The following is an 18,289-nucleotide window of genomic DNA, read 5'->3' as shown; positions in this document are numbered from 1 at the left end:
AAAGAGCTCCACAGGAGCAGGAGAGCGTGTCCGGAGGGCACAGAAAGGTGCTCTAAAGCTTTTTCCTGCCAGATGGCTTAGATTTCTGGCTGTAAACCGCTTTTAGACTTTTTTAGGTTGGCTTCCTATTCCTTTTTTTCTTTTGCACTGTTTTTCTGTTCTGCCACTTAACAATTCAAAAGCAAGTGATAACAAAAAAATCTATTTCATTTAGTTTTCATGCAACTCCTCAGTATTATTAATTTCCACTTGCTTATATAGCACTAAATTATTTTACATCTCTGTACAAATTGTTTTAAATCACATGAATCTCTGCCCTGCATAGGGCTCACAATTAGAGATGAACGAGCACCAAAATGCTCGAGTGCTCGTTACTCGAGTCGAACTTTTAGGGATGCTCGAGAGTTCGTTTCGAGTTACGAACCCCATTGAAGTCAATGGGCGACTCGAGCATTTTTGTATATCGCCGATGCTCGCTAAGGTTTTCATTCGTGAAAACCTGGGAAATTCAAGAAAGTGATGGAAATGACACAGAAACGGATAGGGCAGGCGAGGGGCAACATGCTGGGCTGCATCTCAAGTTCCCAGATCCCACTATTAAGCCACAATAGTGGCAAGAGTGAGCCCCCCCCTCCCCCCGCACTGTCAGTGTAAAGATCGTTCTCCTCTGCCACAGCTGTAACAGCTGTGGCAGAGAAGAACGATGTTAGCCCATTGAATTCAATTGAAAGCAATGGGCTGCCGGCTATCGCGAGATGAATTGTCGGGAAGGGCTTCATGAATGGGTGAGTGAGTGCTGCCTCTGATTGGCTCTGAATGTCATTCAGCTGAGAGCTGCCCCTGAGCCAATCAGAGGCAGCACTCACTCACCCATTCATGAATTCCTGAATGGGTGTAAGATCTGCCTCTGATTGGTCAGGCTGTGACCAATCAGAGGCAGCTCATTCAGCAGGCGGGGATTTTAAATCCCCGGCTGCTGAATACTACTCACAGCTGTTCAGAGCAGTTCACGAGGACTGCCGCCGGCCGCGCTGAACTCCGTCCGCCGGGACCAGGTGAGTATATATATATATTTTTTTTTTTTACACATTTCTGGATGAATTGCAGGGAAGGGCTTATATATTTAAGCCCTTCCCGACAATTCTCCCCGCGATCGCAGGCAGCCCATTGCTTTCTATGGAGCCGGCTGTATTGCCGGCCCCATTGAATTCAATGGTCAGTGCTCGTTTAATTGAGACGAGTAACGCGTGGTGCTCGTCTCGAGTAACGAGCATCTCGAGCACCCTAATACTCGAACGAGCATCAAGTTCGGACGAGTATGCTCGCTCATCTCTACTCACAATCTAAGCTTCTTAGCACACACTAGGGCCTGTTCAATATTAATTCTATTAACCAAGCAATGGGTTTTTATTTGAAAAGAATGGGATTTGTATTCCATCAGTTGATTTCAGTCCACTTCTACTTGGTCAGGTTGTTGTTTCGGCAGGCGGTATTGTGCATACTGTTCTATTCGACCCACTTAAATCTGTGCCACTGATAAAGGTAACTAGAAGCAATAATCTTTACACTGCATCTTGTGGGTGCTGTCCATATCATTAGAGCCTCAACATTTGCATTCAGGTTCACTTGGGTCCTGGATAGTCAATCATTTAGGGCTTCAGGCATGGCTTTTATATGTGGAGATGGAAAATGAAAAATGTCAGTGTTTGCCCTGGTAAGTGATTAACATCAATGTAGAACAATACAGTAAAACCTGCCTTCACATCTAAATTCATCCCAGATCATGCTTAATTCGAGGCAATTGTACCTGCGCAAGACCCCTAATGGTAGAATTCAGTGCCGATTCTTAGATGTTTAAAGAAGATAAATTACTTGTGTAACGTCATTCAAGACAACCATTATAGATATATTTCATTGTACGTTTACTAAGGGTCACTATAGCTTGTTCCCGAAAGTGTGCCTAACATTACACAATCTCAACCCAGCCTAAGGCCTCATGTCCACGGGCAAAAGAAGAATTAAAATCCGCAGCAGATTTTACCTCTTCTCCCGCCCGCGGATCCGCATCCCATAGGGATGCATTGACCACCCACGGGTAGATAAATACCCGTGGATAGTCAATAAAAGGGAATTTTTAAAAAATGGAGCATGAAAAAAAAGTGACATGCTCCATTTTCGTGCGGGTCTCCCGCGGGGACGGCTCCCGCAGGCTTCTATTGAAGCCTATGGAAGCTGTCCGGATCCGCGGGAGACCTAAAATAAGAATAACTTACCCGCAGCGGACCGGGAAGGTCTTCTCTTCTTCACGGCTGGATCTTCTTGCTTCGGCCTGGCGGATGTGCCCGTCGCATGCTCGCGGCACGCCGCCGACGTGCCGAGTACTTCCGCCGGCCGAAGAAAGAAGATCCGGCTGTGAAGAAGAGAAGACCTTCCCGGTCAGCTGCGGGTAAGTTAATTCTTATTAATTCTTCTTTTCAGCACTCATGTCCGCAGGGCAGGAGGGACCTGCTTCGGATTCTCCATGGAGAATCCGTAGCGGGCCTGATTTTCCCCGTGGACATGAGGTCTAAGGCTGTTGTACTGAAGAATTAGATGTAGTACAGCCTGGAATTTTGTTGCTGATCTGTACATGTTGGGTCTGTTTTTCCTTCATTGGATCTGGTTCTGTAAATACTGGATTTTCTATACAATTCTATTTCAAGAGTTCACTATTCGGTAGAAATACCGTGATAACTTTCTTATCTGAACCAGCATGATTACTGCGATACCAAGTTTATATAGATTTTGTTATGTTTTCATTGTGCTAAAGCACTGAAAAAGTATTTTTAAAGAAAAAGAGATTCATCTGCATCTCCACATTCTAACATCCAAAAAATTTTTTTTTCCGTATTCTACATTCCTGGCTGTTAGAGCAGAAGCCTGGCTGTCAGTAGTCAGCCAAGCCTCTGCCTTAAAAAGATATATGTGTTTGGTTTAAAACCCATTAGGGACCATCATAAAAAAGCATATTGGTAATCACTAAGTGGTTAATGTTTTTATCTACATGTCCTATTTATTTCTGCAAAAATATATCAAAAATGAAATTGACATTTTAACACACTAATAGCGGTAGTTTTCCATTTCACACTCTCACTTGTGGATTATTTTGGTTTTTTTTACAGCAGACAATGCAGACAGTAATACTTATAATGATTCAGATAATGATTACTGCTATGCATACTATCAGTGTAATAACAGTTGGGTTCAGTCCATTAGAACTGCCTTTAGTTGTGGGATCAGTTTTCCGTCTAGTAACAGTGGTAGCCCGTTCAGTTGTAGCCCGTTTAGTGGTAGCCCGTTCAGTTGTAGCCCGTTTAGTGGTAGCCCGTTCAGTTGTAGCCCGTTCAGTTGTAGCCCGTTCAGTTGTTGGTTCAGGTGTGGGAGCCGGTGTTGGTGGAATAATGAGAGCAGCCTGGGCTATGTTAGACACATCTGATTGTTGAGAGACTTTATCAATCGCTACTAAAGCAAAGTAAAGAATAGTCCCATTTTTTATAACAATGTTTTCGGGCACAAATGAGAATGTTTCTGTTGATCCAGCTGGCGAGGGAGAAAGAGCAGTAATGTTGATTGGTGTTGATCCACTAAAGTTGGTTCTGAGGTCACTGGGGTTGATGTTCATTCTTAAGTCATAGCTTGAGGCTAGAGAAGAAGTGAAATATATAACATCACATCATTGACTCATGTTCATATATATCTCTATGTGCTGCGGAATAAGTTGGCACCATACAAATAAAGATTATTATTATCTGTAGTTTTTTTACTTGAAATATTTTATTTTATTCTTTCTGTGCTAAAATAATCTACCTCAGATCTGTCTGTCTACATAAAATGTTTGATATACAGCTGAAATTGAAATTATTTAACCTTCATTAAAAATTGGGTTTATTTGCCAAATTTCCAAGCTTTAAATAACCATTTAAATAGCTCAACACAACTAATATAACAGGTGGTTTCTACAAAATCAACACAAAATGCCACTTCTAATGACTACTGCAGGCTGAAGTATTCAATCTCTTCATGACAAGCACCTTTTGCTGATATGACCCGCTGCAAACATGATGCATAGCCAGACACCAGCTTGCAACAGTGTTCGGCCGCCTGCACACGGGCGGAAATCCTTGTGGAGTCAAGATTGGGAGGGGGGTGACGCCCCCAGCACATGATTGGCTGCAGAGCTGGATGGGCTGCAGGTCCTTGCAGCAAACTAAGCTCATGCAGCAGCTTACATGTATGGAGACCTTCACCTCCGTTCTACCCAGCACAGTGTAATGATTTATGTCACGGATGGAAGGTTTAGGGTGAGGGGTAAGTGTCACAGTTAGACCTACAGTTTTAATATAAGGCTAACTGTTACACTTACTCCTCACCCTAACCCTCCATTCATGAAACAGATAGCTGGACAGCTACTTTTCCCGTGCTTGACCACTTACAGGATTTCTCCCCTCCATCCCCACTACGGCACCGGCTGCTCCCACTGACGCACCCCCAGGAGTGCGTGTAGTGCCGTCCCTGATGCCATCAATCACCCGGCATCCGGCACTGTGCAATCGCGCTGCCGCTCCCCCTGCGGCAAAACAAGCCGGGAGCGTGGTAAGTCGCATCGGCAGTGTTGTTGCCGGGCGGCACTCCTGTACCACCGGCAAAGTTGCGTCCCTCTTGCACTCCCCCTAAATGGCAAGCAGGCAGGAGCACTGGCACTGCTGTCCCCGGTGAAGTTCCGTACTGTAGTCTCCTGTGTCGGCTCCCCCTTCGGCCAAAGCAGGCGGGAGTACTGTCAGTGATGTTCCCGAGTGTCAGTCCTCCAGCAGCATCTCTCCCGCTTCGACTCCCCTGCGCTGTAAGTAGCCTCCCCAACTCCTAGGTCCTTCCAGGACCTTTGCTTCTTGACCCTATCGGGAGCTGGGGGTGTGATGGGGGCGTTCCTCCTGTCAAACCCCTAGCTTCCGGTGGCGTCAAGATACACTAATACCCTTGGAATCATTGCCCTGTTGGAACATTCAATGACACCCAAGCTTCTTCACAGAAGGCAAGACGTTTCTCAGAGGATTGCCTGATTATTGATTGAATCCAACTTGACCTCTACATGCTGCAAGTTTCCAGTGCCAGATGAGGCAAAGCAGCTGCAAAGCATCACAGAGCTACCGCCATGTTTCACTGTAGGCAGGGCGTTCTTTTCAGTGTATGCTTTATTCTTCCTCCTTCAGACATACCACTGATTCATGGGGCTGAAATGTTCCAGTTTTGTTTCATCGCTCCCCAAACTTCTGTGGCTTATTTATATTGTATGGAGCTGACTTTTCTTGTGCTTTTGGGTCAGTAAAGGTGTCTGTCTTGGAGTTCAGGCATGAAGACCTTCAGCAATGTACTTTATTGTGCAATTAGAAATCTCAGTACCGGCTACCACCAAATCTGGCTGCCGGTCTTTCACCGTCACTTGAGGGTTTTTGACCACTTGCCTCCTCAGGAATCTGCTGGCAGCCAATGATAGCTTCCTTTTTCTGCCATGACTAGGTAGTGTAGCCAGTGGTCCTTTGTCTTTGAACTTATGAACTATGCTTCCAAATACATTACTAGGAACATTTCGTGCCTTTGCATTGCTTCTAGGAAGAACTGCATCTGCCATACGGTGCTGTAAGGACCAGCATACAGTGGTATGAACATCCCTCTAATAGCTAGAAAAAAGGGCAGAGTAGCATGCGCCTATCAGCTTCACTCACGCAAATGAAGCCACAAGGACACCAATCTAACCTAACTTCTTGATATCGCTGGGGAACTCATTGTCCTGAGTCAATCAATAAGAAATGTGGATAAGTTTTTACATCAGAGATCATTGCCTTGCACAAACAAAGAAAAAGATACGCTGGACTACTCTCTTGACTTTCTTGCCATACTTGTAAAATGCAATGGAATCTTACAATTAACAAACCCCTTGCCAGTCCAGATAGTGGAAGTTTTTCATGTCAAATGTACCTGATGCATTTTAGGGCTCATTCACAGGACCGTGTGCGTAAAACAGTGAGTGAGTCACTGAGCGTTTTACCGGTCTTTGGAAGCCAGCGGAAATAACGTATGGCGGCGAGTGCACTGCACATGACAGCGTATATCTCATGTACACTGCCATGCACAGTGTGCCTTTTGTCTTTTTTTTTTAATTCCCCGCTCTATTCTAGTGTGGTTGCATATCTATCATCGCCCATATTCAATGTATTGCATGAAAAGTGGTAAAATAGAGCATCCTGCCATCTTGTACACATGCGTATATATACGCTAATGTGAATGGATCAATTAAGGTCCATGTACTTTCATTGAATCCATTAACCACATGTCACACAGCCGTGCATTGCACATGTAATATGAAATCATGGTTGTGTGAATGAGCCCTAATGAAACCCTTGATTAGTTCCATCAGATGTACTTGAGACAACACCTGATGTGTGCTTTTATGGGGGATTCTATCCAGTGGGTTGAATAATTCTGAGACAGCAATAAAAGTGGCATTTGTATTGAATATGGGGAAGCCACTTGTCATAGTAGTTGTGTTGAGCTATTTAAATTGTCTTTGTTTGATGTGGGGTTTTTTTGAAAACGGCTGAAATTTAGTAAATTTTGCAAATAATCTTAAACCGAATGCACACGGCTGGGTCGGACTCCGTGTGCTGAATCCCGCAGCAGAATCCGACCTGGTGCCCGGCCAGTGACCCCTGCGGACCTGCCCAGATTTTTTCTCGTGTATGCTGCGAATGTGCTGGCATTATGCAGAACAGATGGCGCCGTCCCATCACTAGGCGATGATGTGGATTCCGCAGCCTGTCTGCAGGGACAGTTGCGGATGGGCTGTGGATCGAATGGCTTCCTTTAACTTCAATGGGAGCCGTCCACATGGAATCCGCGCCGAAATAGAACATGCTGTGATTTTCCCTCGCAATTGATTTCCATTCGTGGACAGGGAAAAGTGATTTTCTATAGCATGTCTATGGGCAGTATTTGCTGCAAGTATGCCTATGTGCACTGGGCCCTATTTTCAATGTTCAGTGGTGGTTGAAAATTTTGATTGCAACAGTATATATAATAATTATTTTTCTGCAGAATAAAAAATATATTCACCAGTTCCCTGGTCCAGATCATCACCAGTGGCCGTCCAAGATAACAAGATCGTATCCTTAACAATGTTTGCAGCTAAGTCGGATATTTTGTCAGGCTTATAGATATCTTGTGGAGGAGTGCCGGCTGCGGGGACATTAGACACCACAAAAGAACCTCCTGAAGCCGTTCGGCTGAACTCTCCAACAGTAAGACCTTCATCTGGAATCTCAGGACGTGGAGGGTTCAAGGTGACAGTATCTACAAAGAGATTACCAGTAAGAGTATTGGGTTATTTTAAATAATTAGGAAGTGAAAGGATCATTGAAATGTTTGGATGAACAAATCTATGCAGATTAACCCCTTGCTGCCTAACCCATCTAAATGATGACACGCAGAGTGTGCTAATAGCCTGTTCATTTATGTGTTGCCTTTAATGTCTCTGTGGTCTCTCACACTATAAATGGATGTTGCTTCTAGGAAGAACTGCATCTGACATACAGTTCTATAAGGACCAGCATACAGTGATATGAACATTCCTCTAATAGCTGGAAAGAAGGGCAGACTGCCATGCCTCTATAGCTATTATCAGCTTCACTAGCAGAAAATGAAGCCAAGAGAAACCATTGGAGCCTTAGTTCTTGATATCTCCGGAGGACTCATTGTCCTGACTCCATCAATAAGAAATGTGGATGCGTTTTTACATCAGCGGTTCTCAGAGTGTTAGGCTTATTTGCTGGTGAGGCCCAGGTCCCTGCCAGTGTTAGGCATCAGTACTAAGCAGAAAGTGGGCTGACAATGCCAGTCTCGTATTATCACTGCAGTTGCCATGGGCAGAAGGGGTGAAGGACCTGCAGTGACCATAAGTGCACAGATCCTCTACCCAGGTTAGCGAGAGTCTGGAAACTACTGGTTTTCCCTCACTTTGGTGCGGTAGGCTCGGCCATTGCACCAGCATCACCATAGATTGGTTGATGAGCACTAAATTGAAAATGTTTGAGAAGCCCTGCTGTACATTGCATGTCAGATGTTCTCTGTAACTGAAGGTACATCTTCCTACTAGTTGCTTGATGTGCGTTGAAAAAAGTTGAATTACTGTGAAATGTTATCTCTGAGCTGATCTGTATTTTACTAAAGTGCCTTAAATGTGTCTTACCATTTATGATGTATCCTGGAATGTAGAGCGCACGGTTCTTCGGGAGGACCAAGCGACTTTTAGCCTTATTATTGTTTTCAACTCGTACTTTTAAACCATATCTTCCATTTGCTGAGAACTGCGTGAAGTATCTTGAATATATTCCATCATTCTTTATAAGATCAGGGCCTGAAATCAGCATTTCATCAAGAAATTCACTTACATCTGTTTGCATCTTGGATTTAATGACATGCTTTCTATTCCCATTGTACATAAAAGTAAAAGCACATTCTCAGAAAGGCTAGAAATTATTAACAAAGAGGAGAAATATTAGCTGTGATCTAGGACATTGCAGTGTGGGACAAAGGGAGGATATTATTACTGTGCTGTCATTACTATTTGCCTACATTTCTGTATAGGCGCTGCAGTGTGGAGTATCTACAAGGTGCCACCATTATCTCTAGTGTTAGGTGAACGCTGCAATTTGCATCCATTCAGGTGTATTAGTGTTATGGTCAGACTGGCCCACTATATTACCAGATACTTCTCCAGTGGCCTAGTCTCTCTCACATTAATTGACCCCTAAAAAGGACAAGGTACCAGCGGTCTAGCAGAAGTAACCTCATTTGAAGCTGACTTTGAAGCCATCTCTTGCTACCAGGGTCTATTTACATTCTTTTCAGATAACCTAATAGAACTTATTGATAATATCTCTAGCGTATCCAATATTAACAATGTAAGCTTAGCATGCAATTAAAAGTGGATGTGCACAGGTTCTTTACACATTTCCTCTGATAGTTCCAGGAAAACCTCAGTCGGATAATGGTCAGTAGGTCTGGGTACTCAGATGTTACAGTATTGATCTTACATAGTAATGCACATAAGAGGCGAGTCACTGGCCTTAGTGTGGGTATCATTGATTGGCCGCAGCCAACATGTGCTTAGATGGCATGTGACCAGCTGCCAAGAGACACGTGCGGTCCAGAAGCGAATTCGACTGGACTGGAGGGAGGACCAAACAGATGAGAATAACCTTGTATATTATTTTACTGTATTCTCCGACTTTAAAAAAATGGTTAAGTAACTGGACAACCCCTTAAATTATTAAATGTATTAGTAGTAAAGTAGTATAACTATGTGTTTCTTAAATACTGTAGCTATAACAAACAAAAGGGGAAATTATGGCAACACTTGGTAAACACATAATTACCTGCTCCATTGTCCAGAAGTTCTAGGGTCTCTATTGATCCAGTGACAGGTTCAACGTTTGCGGTGACTTTTGCTCCGCTGACAGGTATCAGCCCTTGACTTACTGAGGCATAGATAACCATAGGGTTGGGATACTGGTTTGTATCTTGGTTCATATGAGCATTTACAACAATTGGAGGAACGTTTGCATCTGAAGCCTTAGAATTCACAACTAAACCTAAAATTTCAGCTGAAGTGCGTGAATTGCAGAGATTGTAATTCCAGGGTCCTCTCTAAAATAAAAAGAAAACCCTCATTATCATCATTACATTTAGCACAAAAGGAAAGATAGCCACAAAAAAAAATATTTGTTCAACTAGCTGCATTTTAGCAAGGGTAAGTTGTTGTCAGCTAATAATGTCCATTGTAGCAGCAGGTGAAATGTGGCATTACATGGGCAATGAGCGACAAGTGGCAAGAGGCCTGCACTCTCTGAGCGGTTTCTAAGATGTGGCTGAGGAGCCGTGTCATGGTGGCAATGAGTGCAGCACGCTCTCTGTAATCTTATGCACCTACAACAGGATCAGGACAACTAAGGGAATTAGATGTTCATGACGCCAGTGCCTGGATTAAGAGTGCTTGGTAGTGAAATAAGACTAACACACATATGTAGGTAAATATGTAGGCAGACCATTTACTTTCAGGCTTGTGGTTGTCTGCATTATTCTTATGCTTCGGAAATTGCATATACAACTTGCATATACACTGTTTAAGACTTTAGAAATGGATAAACAAACTCAGAAGAGACAGCATCTGAGCTAAAGAAGAGCTATAAAGAGAGAACTGACAAGAAACACCCTTTATAAACCTCACTAACAGTTTTGCCATTCCTGAAACACTGTGCTCAAGTGTTCTTTAGTACTCACAAACTTCTATGAAGATTCTATATTTCTTGTCTGAAGTTGTTGTCTGGTAGAAACCAGCGCAGGCTTGGAAAAACAAACCCTCTCAGTGTCTGTCTGGGGGATTTATGGGCTGCTGCACACAGGGTTTCTTGAAAGTTTAAATAAGGAGTCTCTAGTTACAGTAAAGCGGAGGAGAAGGAAGACGCTGGCTGGGTCATGGCTATCCGCTGGCTTCCTCCATGTCCATCTCGTCTACTCTCCCCTCTGAGTGACTTCTTCACTGTCTGACTCCATACTGCCAACATACTGCCTACTCTTTTTTTATTTCCGTCTTCTAACACTGCCATCAATTTCTAAGTGTGCAATGCAAAATGAACCAGAACCCCCACCTTTACTGCACTCAGGGAGCCTGTGATAGCTCTGCTAACTGACTGATTTACGATGGGGCCTCAACAACCATAACTCTTTAGTTTCCTGACTCCCTCTTCTTAATAAATAAATTCCCACCTAACTACACTTTGTTAAATGAACTGGTAGTTAAAACAGTTGCTCTTAACTTGCAGGTAAAGTACTTTTAACCTGTAGTGCCAGTCCAGGTCACTACTAGAGATGAGCGAGCATACTGGTCCGAGCTTGATGCTCTTTCGAGTATTAGGGTGCTCGAGATGCTCGTTACTCAAGACGAGCACCACGCGGTACTCGTCTCGATTAAACGAGCACTGACCATTGAATTCAATGGAGACGGCAATACAGCCGGCTCCATTGAAAGCAATGGCCTGCCGGCGATCGCAGGATGAATGGTCGGGAAGGGCTTAAATATATAAGCCCTTCCCTGCAATTCATCCAGAAATGTGTAAAAAAAATATATATATACTCACCTTCTCCCGGCAGAACGATGTTAGCCCATTGTCATCCCGCGATCGCCCCCAGCCCATTGCTTTCAATGGAGCCAGCTGTATTGCCGGCTCCATTGAATTCAATGGGCTAACATCGTTCTTCTCTGCCACAGCTGTTACAGCTGTGGCAGAGGAGAACGATCTTTATGCTGACAGTGTGTGTGTGTGTGGGGGGGGTCTCACTCTTGCCACTATTGTGGCTTAATAGTGGGACCTGGGAACTTGAGATGCAGCCCAACATGTAGCCCCTCGCCTGCCCTATCCCTTTCTGTGTCGTTCCCATCACTTTCTTGAATTTCCCAGGTTTTCACAAATGAAAACCTTAGCGAGCATCGGCGTTATACAAAAATGCTCGAGTCGCCCATTGACTTCAATGGGGTTCGTTACTTGAAACGAACTCTCGAGCATCACTGAAAGTTCGACTCGAGTAACGAGCACCCGAGCATTTTGGTGCTCGCTCATCTCTAGTCACTACACATGATTGTCATTCATGTAATACATTGGACAATCCGAGTTGTGAGCTTGTTAGCAGCTCTCTTTTGTGACTCGTATGGAGATCCTGAGTGGGGAATTGCCCCCTATGATGTCCATATAAGAAAAACCCTGTAAAGGGGACCTGTAAGAAGATATCCTAGGTTTTTTACATTTGCTTTGCATATAACTAGAGATGAGAGAGTATACTCGTTTCGAGTAATTACTCGATCGAGCACCGCGATTTTCGAGTACTTCAAGATTCGGGGGGCGCCGGGGGGCGGGGGGAGGCGTGGCGGCGCGGCGGGTAGCAGCGGGGAACAGGGGGGAGCCCTCTCTCTCCCTCTCCCCCCCACTTCCCGCTGCAACCCCCACTCACCCACGGCACCCCCCGAATCTTTTCGGCCTAGTACGGAAGTACTCGAAAATCGCGGTGCTCGGGCGAAAAAGGGGCGTGGCCGAGTACGCTCGCTCATCTCTACATATAACTAATTCTTCTGTTCTTTGTTCAAAAACCCATTGTTTGTACTTGATCTGTCCCTATACAAGGAAATACAGTTGCAGGCCTACACCAATTTAGAGATCAAAGCTTCGTCTGATACAGAGCTACAAATCCACTGCACAGATGGCAAGTTAAATCATAACATTCAGACTGCCTTCCACCACCACAACCGGCGAATGGGACCTTACTGCATACTGTTGGCACATTGGACTTAATAATAGCACAGTATGCAATAACCTACTATGCTCCCCCTAGTGGTGACAAGAGGCATAAAGAATTTTATCATTTAACTGTGCAGAAGATTTGGAGCTCTGTAGCAGCAAAAAAATAACAATTACTACTAAAAATATTTATTGGGAATCATTGCAGTGTATTAAGCTTTTAAAGGATATTATCTTTAAATGGATGCCTACCTAAGGGTGGTTTCAAACGGGCGAGGAAATCATGCGATTTTCTCGTGGTGCAAGAGTTAATAAATAAACAGATTAGGGAACCAATGATTTACAATGGTTTCCTTCCCATTTGTGATTTTTTTCACTGATGTGATGTTGAGAGAACAAAAATCATGGCATGCTCTATCTTTCTGCGATGTGTAATTTTATTTTATCTCCCACGTTTCCCTATGGAGCCTTCTTTTAATTGCATTGCAACACAACAAACTTCTGATGTGATGCGATTTTACCATTAGAAAGTCCTATTGACTTTGCGATAAAAAAAAAATCACATGTTTTTATTGCGCAATGTTATTGCGGGCGGCAGTGAATCGATGTGAGATTATTTTTTTAAAAAGCATCCCTAACGCTCATAAATCGCAGGAACAAAGACGCAATTTTGCCGCGATTTTCCCGTGTGGAACTAGCCTTAAGACTATTTTGGTTCAAATAAAATAGTTTCCTTTAAATGACAAACAAGAGAATGTTACCTCTGCTGTTCCTGGGATTGCCAGCCTTGATGATTTAGCCGTGTTGTCACTAACAAATTCTGCCGAAGTATACGTCTTCCCCTTTGGATCTTGCAAATTAATATTTGGTACTGTAGTTTGCCAAGTTACTAGGAAGAAAGTCTCATTCCCCACTGTGGTATCAATGAAAACGGTGCCGTTCAAACATCCAGCTGGTTGGAGACTTAAGGCGGTGCTTTCCAGCTGTTGATATAACATTTAATATCATTGAGTTCTAATGTTATTTGCATCTGCACTGCAGTTAAAGGGATTCTATAGTCAGGTTCATACTGCTGGAGCCACAGTCAGCCTGAATCCAGGGGGCACCTGTTGCACTTGTGGGGGTTTTATTCTGAAATGCTGGAGTGTTTCAGAATAAATACACTAAGAAGTTTGACTCTGAGCTGAGCTGCAAGTCACGGGGGCCTCTCCCCACCCGCTGCATGAAGACTGACAGCTCTCTTCCCTTCAGTGTATACGAGAGAGCTGTCAGTCTACATGTTGTGGGAGGGGAGAAGTTGGTGCAACCTGCCCCTGCGACCCGGAGCTCAGTTCCAAGTCAAACTTTACAGTGTATTTATTCTCAAATACCGTTGCATTTCAGAAAAAAAACAAGTATGGAGATAATAAGCATCTCTAGAAGTGGTCTGGGCAGCATGAGCCTGATGACAGAATTCCTTTAAGCTAGATAGAGCAGAATGAAACAAGCTTTTACCTGTATAGACTGCTTGGTAATGTCTCCATCATTAGCTGAAACTGCACTGAAGGCATTAATTAAACCATTGTTATCCACTTTATCTGTGGCTAGATAAATTGTTCCACCTGGAAGAAATCATGAAATTATAATTTATTTTCTGTATCAAAAGATCATCTGTCAATTATTGCTTTATGCAATCACTATATTCATAAATAAACGGGGTTGTCTGAGATTTAAAAAAAAAAAAAAACCTATAACCTCTGGTAATGGTATTAAATTGAGAAAAAACCCAATACTCACCTTTTGATCCCCCTTTACCTCAGCACCCCATCTCCAGTCCCTACTACTCCAGTCCAGAAAGTTTCTGCAGCTGTCTCAGGCCATTCATCGTTCTTCACGTGGCCCCTCAGCTAATCACTAGCCTCAGTGGTTATGTGCCGTTCATGCACAGATGTCCACTGAGACTAGTACTTGGCTAAGCGGTCACGGGAATGATAAATGGCATGTGACCATTGCAGCAATTTCCTGGTCCAGAGTGGCGGTGACCAGAGAAGTGGCGCTGAACTGGAGGGGGAGAGGCCAATCAAAAGGTGTATATAGTTTTTTTTCTCTATTTTATACCATCACCAGCTGTCTGTGTTATTTTTCTTATTTTGAACAACTCTTGTAAGTGTTTTTATTTGTATTATTAGCATTATAAGTACGTGAGGTCTGGTACATGTGCAGGAGGGTGTGGGAGATGTGTCCTATTTTTTTGGCTCAGTACCTGTAGAGATTCCATTTGTAGCTATATGGAGCTGTATTACAGGGATATTCTCTGTAGAATGTCTCTAATTATTTGATATGTAAAACATATATATGTGTGTGTATGTATCTCCATAGATATGAGTTACGATTGTGACCAAGAGGGGACTGGGTACGCACACGGGTTTCTGGCAAACTGACCCTGTTCTACAAGGGAGGTTGACCTGGCGCTACCTAAGCGGGGACATTGCCCCAATAAGGGCAGCCCAGCAGTCCTCGGATCTGGGCCCTAGCTGATCCTAGGAGCCACGCACCAGAACAGGACACATACACATGGCAGAATGCAAACACTAATAGCAGATGATAAGCTGAATATAAATGCGAGGTCTTAGTTTATACATTGGCCAATGAACTTAAGCTGCAAGCTGCGGCAAGGCCCCTCGTATCTTGCAGTCCCTACACTAGCAAGACACATCTACTAGAGGGCCCTAGGGGCCAACCTAGCACAAACATAGCAAACAAACTCAGCAAACCAAACTAACACAAAATAAACGTACAAACAGACATGAACAGCAAGGCACAGATCACACAGCAAGCTGCAACAGCACACAGATAGCAGGTCACACAGCAAACTTCAACAGACAAGTATTCATGACTGCTCACCCTAGAGGCCATACAGAGACTGACCAGGAGCTGGGTTTATATGTGAGCACAGAACCAGGAGATTGGCTAGCAGGAAGAACCACACCCAGCCAGCTCAATCAATTAATCCTGTGAGGGCTGTGCTGCTAGGTAGCCTAGAACTACAGATCCCAGCAGCACACGTAACAATATGTTAGGGCAAATGTATCCTATGTCCATATATGTGTGTGTGTCTGTGTGTATATCTCTCCATATAATACTTTATACACATATGAATTTAACCATGGAAATCCTTACAATGAATGTACTGAAATTATTACTGAAATTCTTTGTATTGAATCCATTGTACTGAATTCCTTACAATGAATGTACTTTAGACACATATGAAATTTATATCCTTTATGTAGGCTTAACTGATTAAATTACTAAACACTGCCAGTGTATAAGCTTAAGGAATGTAACTAAGTAATGATCCTAGAAATGGGTAACATTCAGGTATGGCCAGACAAAGTTAAGTCTGGAAAGGTTATAGACCAACCAAACAACGACCCGGAGGAAAGTTCTTCCTTGAGACCAACATCACTGCACATAAGGAGGACCAATAATAATAAATGAATTGTAATAAGCTATACATATTCATAAAAAAGGTGTCTCTTAGCAAGTTCTGTGTGGCCAGTCAATTTTGTGGGCAGCTCATAGCTCAGCCCTTTTTGAATTTGGAAAGCAAGGCTATACCTATAGTGCTCCTGTTTGTGCTAACAGTGTATTCTTTGGCAGCATGTTTACTCTTTGCATTGCAGCCAGTATAACCTGCCCGTGCATTAGGTTTATTTCACTTTTCAGGTGCTGTTTAAACTTGTGTTTTTTGTATGGAGCAATTTTTTTTCTGTCAGATTCATATGGAAACAACAAAGAAAAACATTAATATACCTGAAATTGGAGGCATATAGAGCAACAGTAACGCCCATAGATTTGTATAGGTCCCTTATTAAAGGAGATGTCCCGCGCCGAAACGGGTTTTTTTTTTTTTAAACCCCCCCCCCGTTCGGCGCGAGACAACCCCGATGCAGGGGTTAAAAAAACAAACAGCACAGCGCTTACCTGAATCCCGGCGGTCCGGCGTCTTCAATACTTACCGCTGAAGATGGCCGCCGGGATCTTCTACCTCCGTGGACCGCAGCTCTTCTGTGCGGTCCACTGCCGATTCCAGCCTCCTGATTGGCTGGAATCGGCACGTGACGGGGCGGAGCTACACGGAGCCGCTCTCTGGCACGAGCGGCTCCATAGAAGACTGCTGAAGACCCGGACTGCGCAAGCGCGGCTAATTTGGCCATCGGAGGCCAAAAATTAGTCGGCTCCATGGGAACGAGGACGCCAGCAACGGAGCAGGTAAGTATAAAACTTTTTATAACTTCTGTATGGCTCATAATTAATGCACAATGTATATTACAAAGTGCATTATTATGGCCATACAGAAGTGTATAGACCCACTTGCTGCCTCGGGACATCTCCTTTAAGGCTACATACACCTCAGAGAGTTGTGTGATTATATCACAGTAGTGTAAATGAGGCCAAAGAGTGGGTCCACACGGGCTGGATTTTTCCGGGAATTTCAATGTGGACACTGCTCACAGAAATGTTGCAGCATTTACAGTAGCAGCAAAGTGAATGAGATTTTGAAAATCTGATCCACAAGCTGCAAACAAAAATGCACAAAATCCGAGCAGAAATTGCCATGCGGCGCGGAATTTAATTCAGCAGCATGTCATTTGTATTGCTGTGTCTGCTGCGGAGTTCACCTCTTCTCAATGAGGGGGTGAATTCTGCACAAAAACCCGCATCATAATCGGTACTAAACGGTGTGGGTTTTGAGGCAGACTTTCTATTGCTGATCTGCTGCAGAATGTCTTCTGCGGATATTCCACAGCTAATAAGCCCCGTGTGGACCCAGTCTTCGAGTATTTTCACACAGGAGCGATGGTTATTCTCTGAATGAAGGCGTTACACTCGGAGATCTCTTCAAGCTGCCCATTTCCATTTAGAGTAAACAGGAAGATATTCCCAGACTGCCTGTTTAAATAAGTCTTCTGTTGCTGGGATTTTAAAAGAGCTAAAAACTCACCAACTCCGACAAATGGGCTCACTTACTCACTTACTGGCTCTGTCAGGTCCTGTGTTTACATGGGACAACAGTCGCCTGTAATCGCTCTTTTGAGTGATTACTTGGATGACTATCAGCCTGTGCAAAAGTAACTTAATACCCTGATTTGTAATAAGAAGACATATGAGTGCTGACCTGTAGCTTTTGCAATTTCTTTGAGTTTCGGTTCTTCAGCAGTTCCGAGGAATATGACATGAATTATAGCGCCACTCTGTATAATTTTTTGGGCACAAAGGTTGGTATCAAAATTATCTTCTCCATCTGAGAGTAATAAGACTTCTGTTCCATCAGATGATCCAGATTGTAAATTTACCTGTACGGTAACATGATATATGGATAAAAATAATACATGGTTACTTCCTCTTTTGTTATCCTTAAATGAAACATATTCTCTAGTTATTTCGAAAACCTATTTCTTTTCATCTTCACATTCCCCTTCAATTCCAGATTCCTCCAAGCTGATGTTGGAATTATAGAATTTCAAAAAATCACAGAAAACAACGTAATTAGTGATACTCAGATACAAGGACAAGGATGAACAGTTATTCCCAGCAGCATCCAAAAAAGACATAATGTTATAGGGAGGTTACACAGGTGCAAAATACTGATGAAAAGCCACTCACATACCTACTATACATGAGGGGGGGGGGGGGGCGCTTAGTATTATACTATACTTTGGTTAAAATCGTATCAACTCTTTTAAAAGGCCACTCAAGCAAAAACATACTTTCCCATCCCCGCACCCTACACCTGATTGCCTGTCACACTCTGTGATCTCCTCTGTGTATTACAGTCACTTCTATGCAGTGCAGCCTCCTGTCTGACGCTTTTCAGACACCATCTTGATGTTACTTTGACTTTCACACTAATTTCATGATGCATTAGA

At 43.5% G+C, this 18,289-nt stretch overlaps 1 protein-coding gene across 1 annotated transcript in view; it reads right to left on the bottom strand.

Annotated features, from left to right (window-relative positions):
* Nucleotides 1-3,193: 3,193 nt before the first annotated feature.
* The window catches only part of LOC136620006 (calcium-activated chloride channel regulator 1-like), a 65,995-nt gene continuing 50,899 nt past the window's right edge, over nt 3,194-18,289 (bottom strand). Inside the window, exons 8-15 of the mRNA XM_066594739.1 lie at nt 17,539-17,716; nt 13,875-13,981; nt 13,142-13,363; nt 9,468-9,738; nt 8,279-8,446; nt 7,147-7,383; nt 3,408-3,681; nt 3,194-3,305 (exon numbers count right to left, since the gene is read on the bottom strand). Coding sequence (XP_066450836.1) covers nt 3,194-3,305; nt 3,408-3,681; nt 7,147-7,383; nt 8,279-8,446; nt 9,468-9,738; nt 13,142-13,363; nt 13,875-13,981; nt 17,539-17,716 — 1,569 coding nt within the window. The remainder of the gene's footprint in view (nt 3,306-3,407; nt 3,682-7,146; nt 7,384-8,278; nt 8,447-9,467; nt 9,739-13,141; nt 13,364-13,874; nt 13,982-17,538; nt 17,717-18,289) is intronic.

The sequence above is a fragment of the Eleutherodactylus coqui genome, chromosome 3, assembly GCF_035609145.1.
Source record: "Eleutherodactylus coqui strain aEleCoq1 chromosome 3, aEleCoq1.hap1, whole genome shotgun sequence".
Taxonomy (NCBI): Eukaryota; Metazoa; Chordata; class Amphibia; order Anura; family Eleutherodactylidae; genus Eleutherodactylus; species Eleutherodactylus coqui.
The sequence above is the reverse complement of the archived record's forward strand: the minus strand, read 5'-3'. Positions and strand labels throughout refer to the sequence as shown.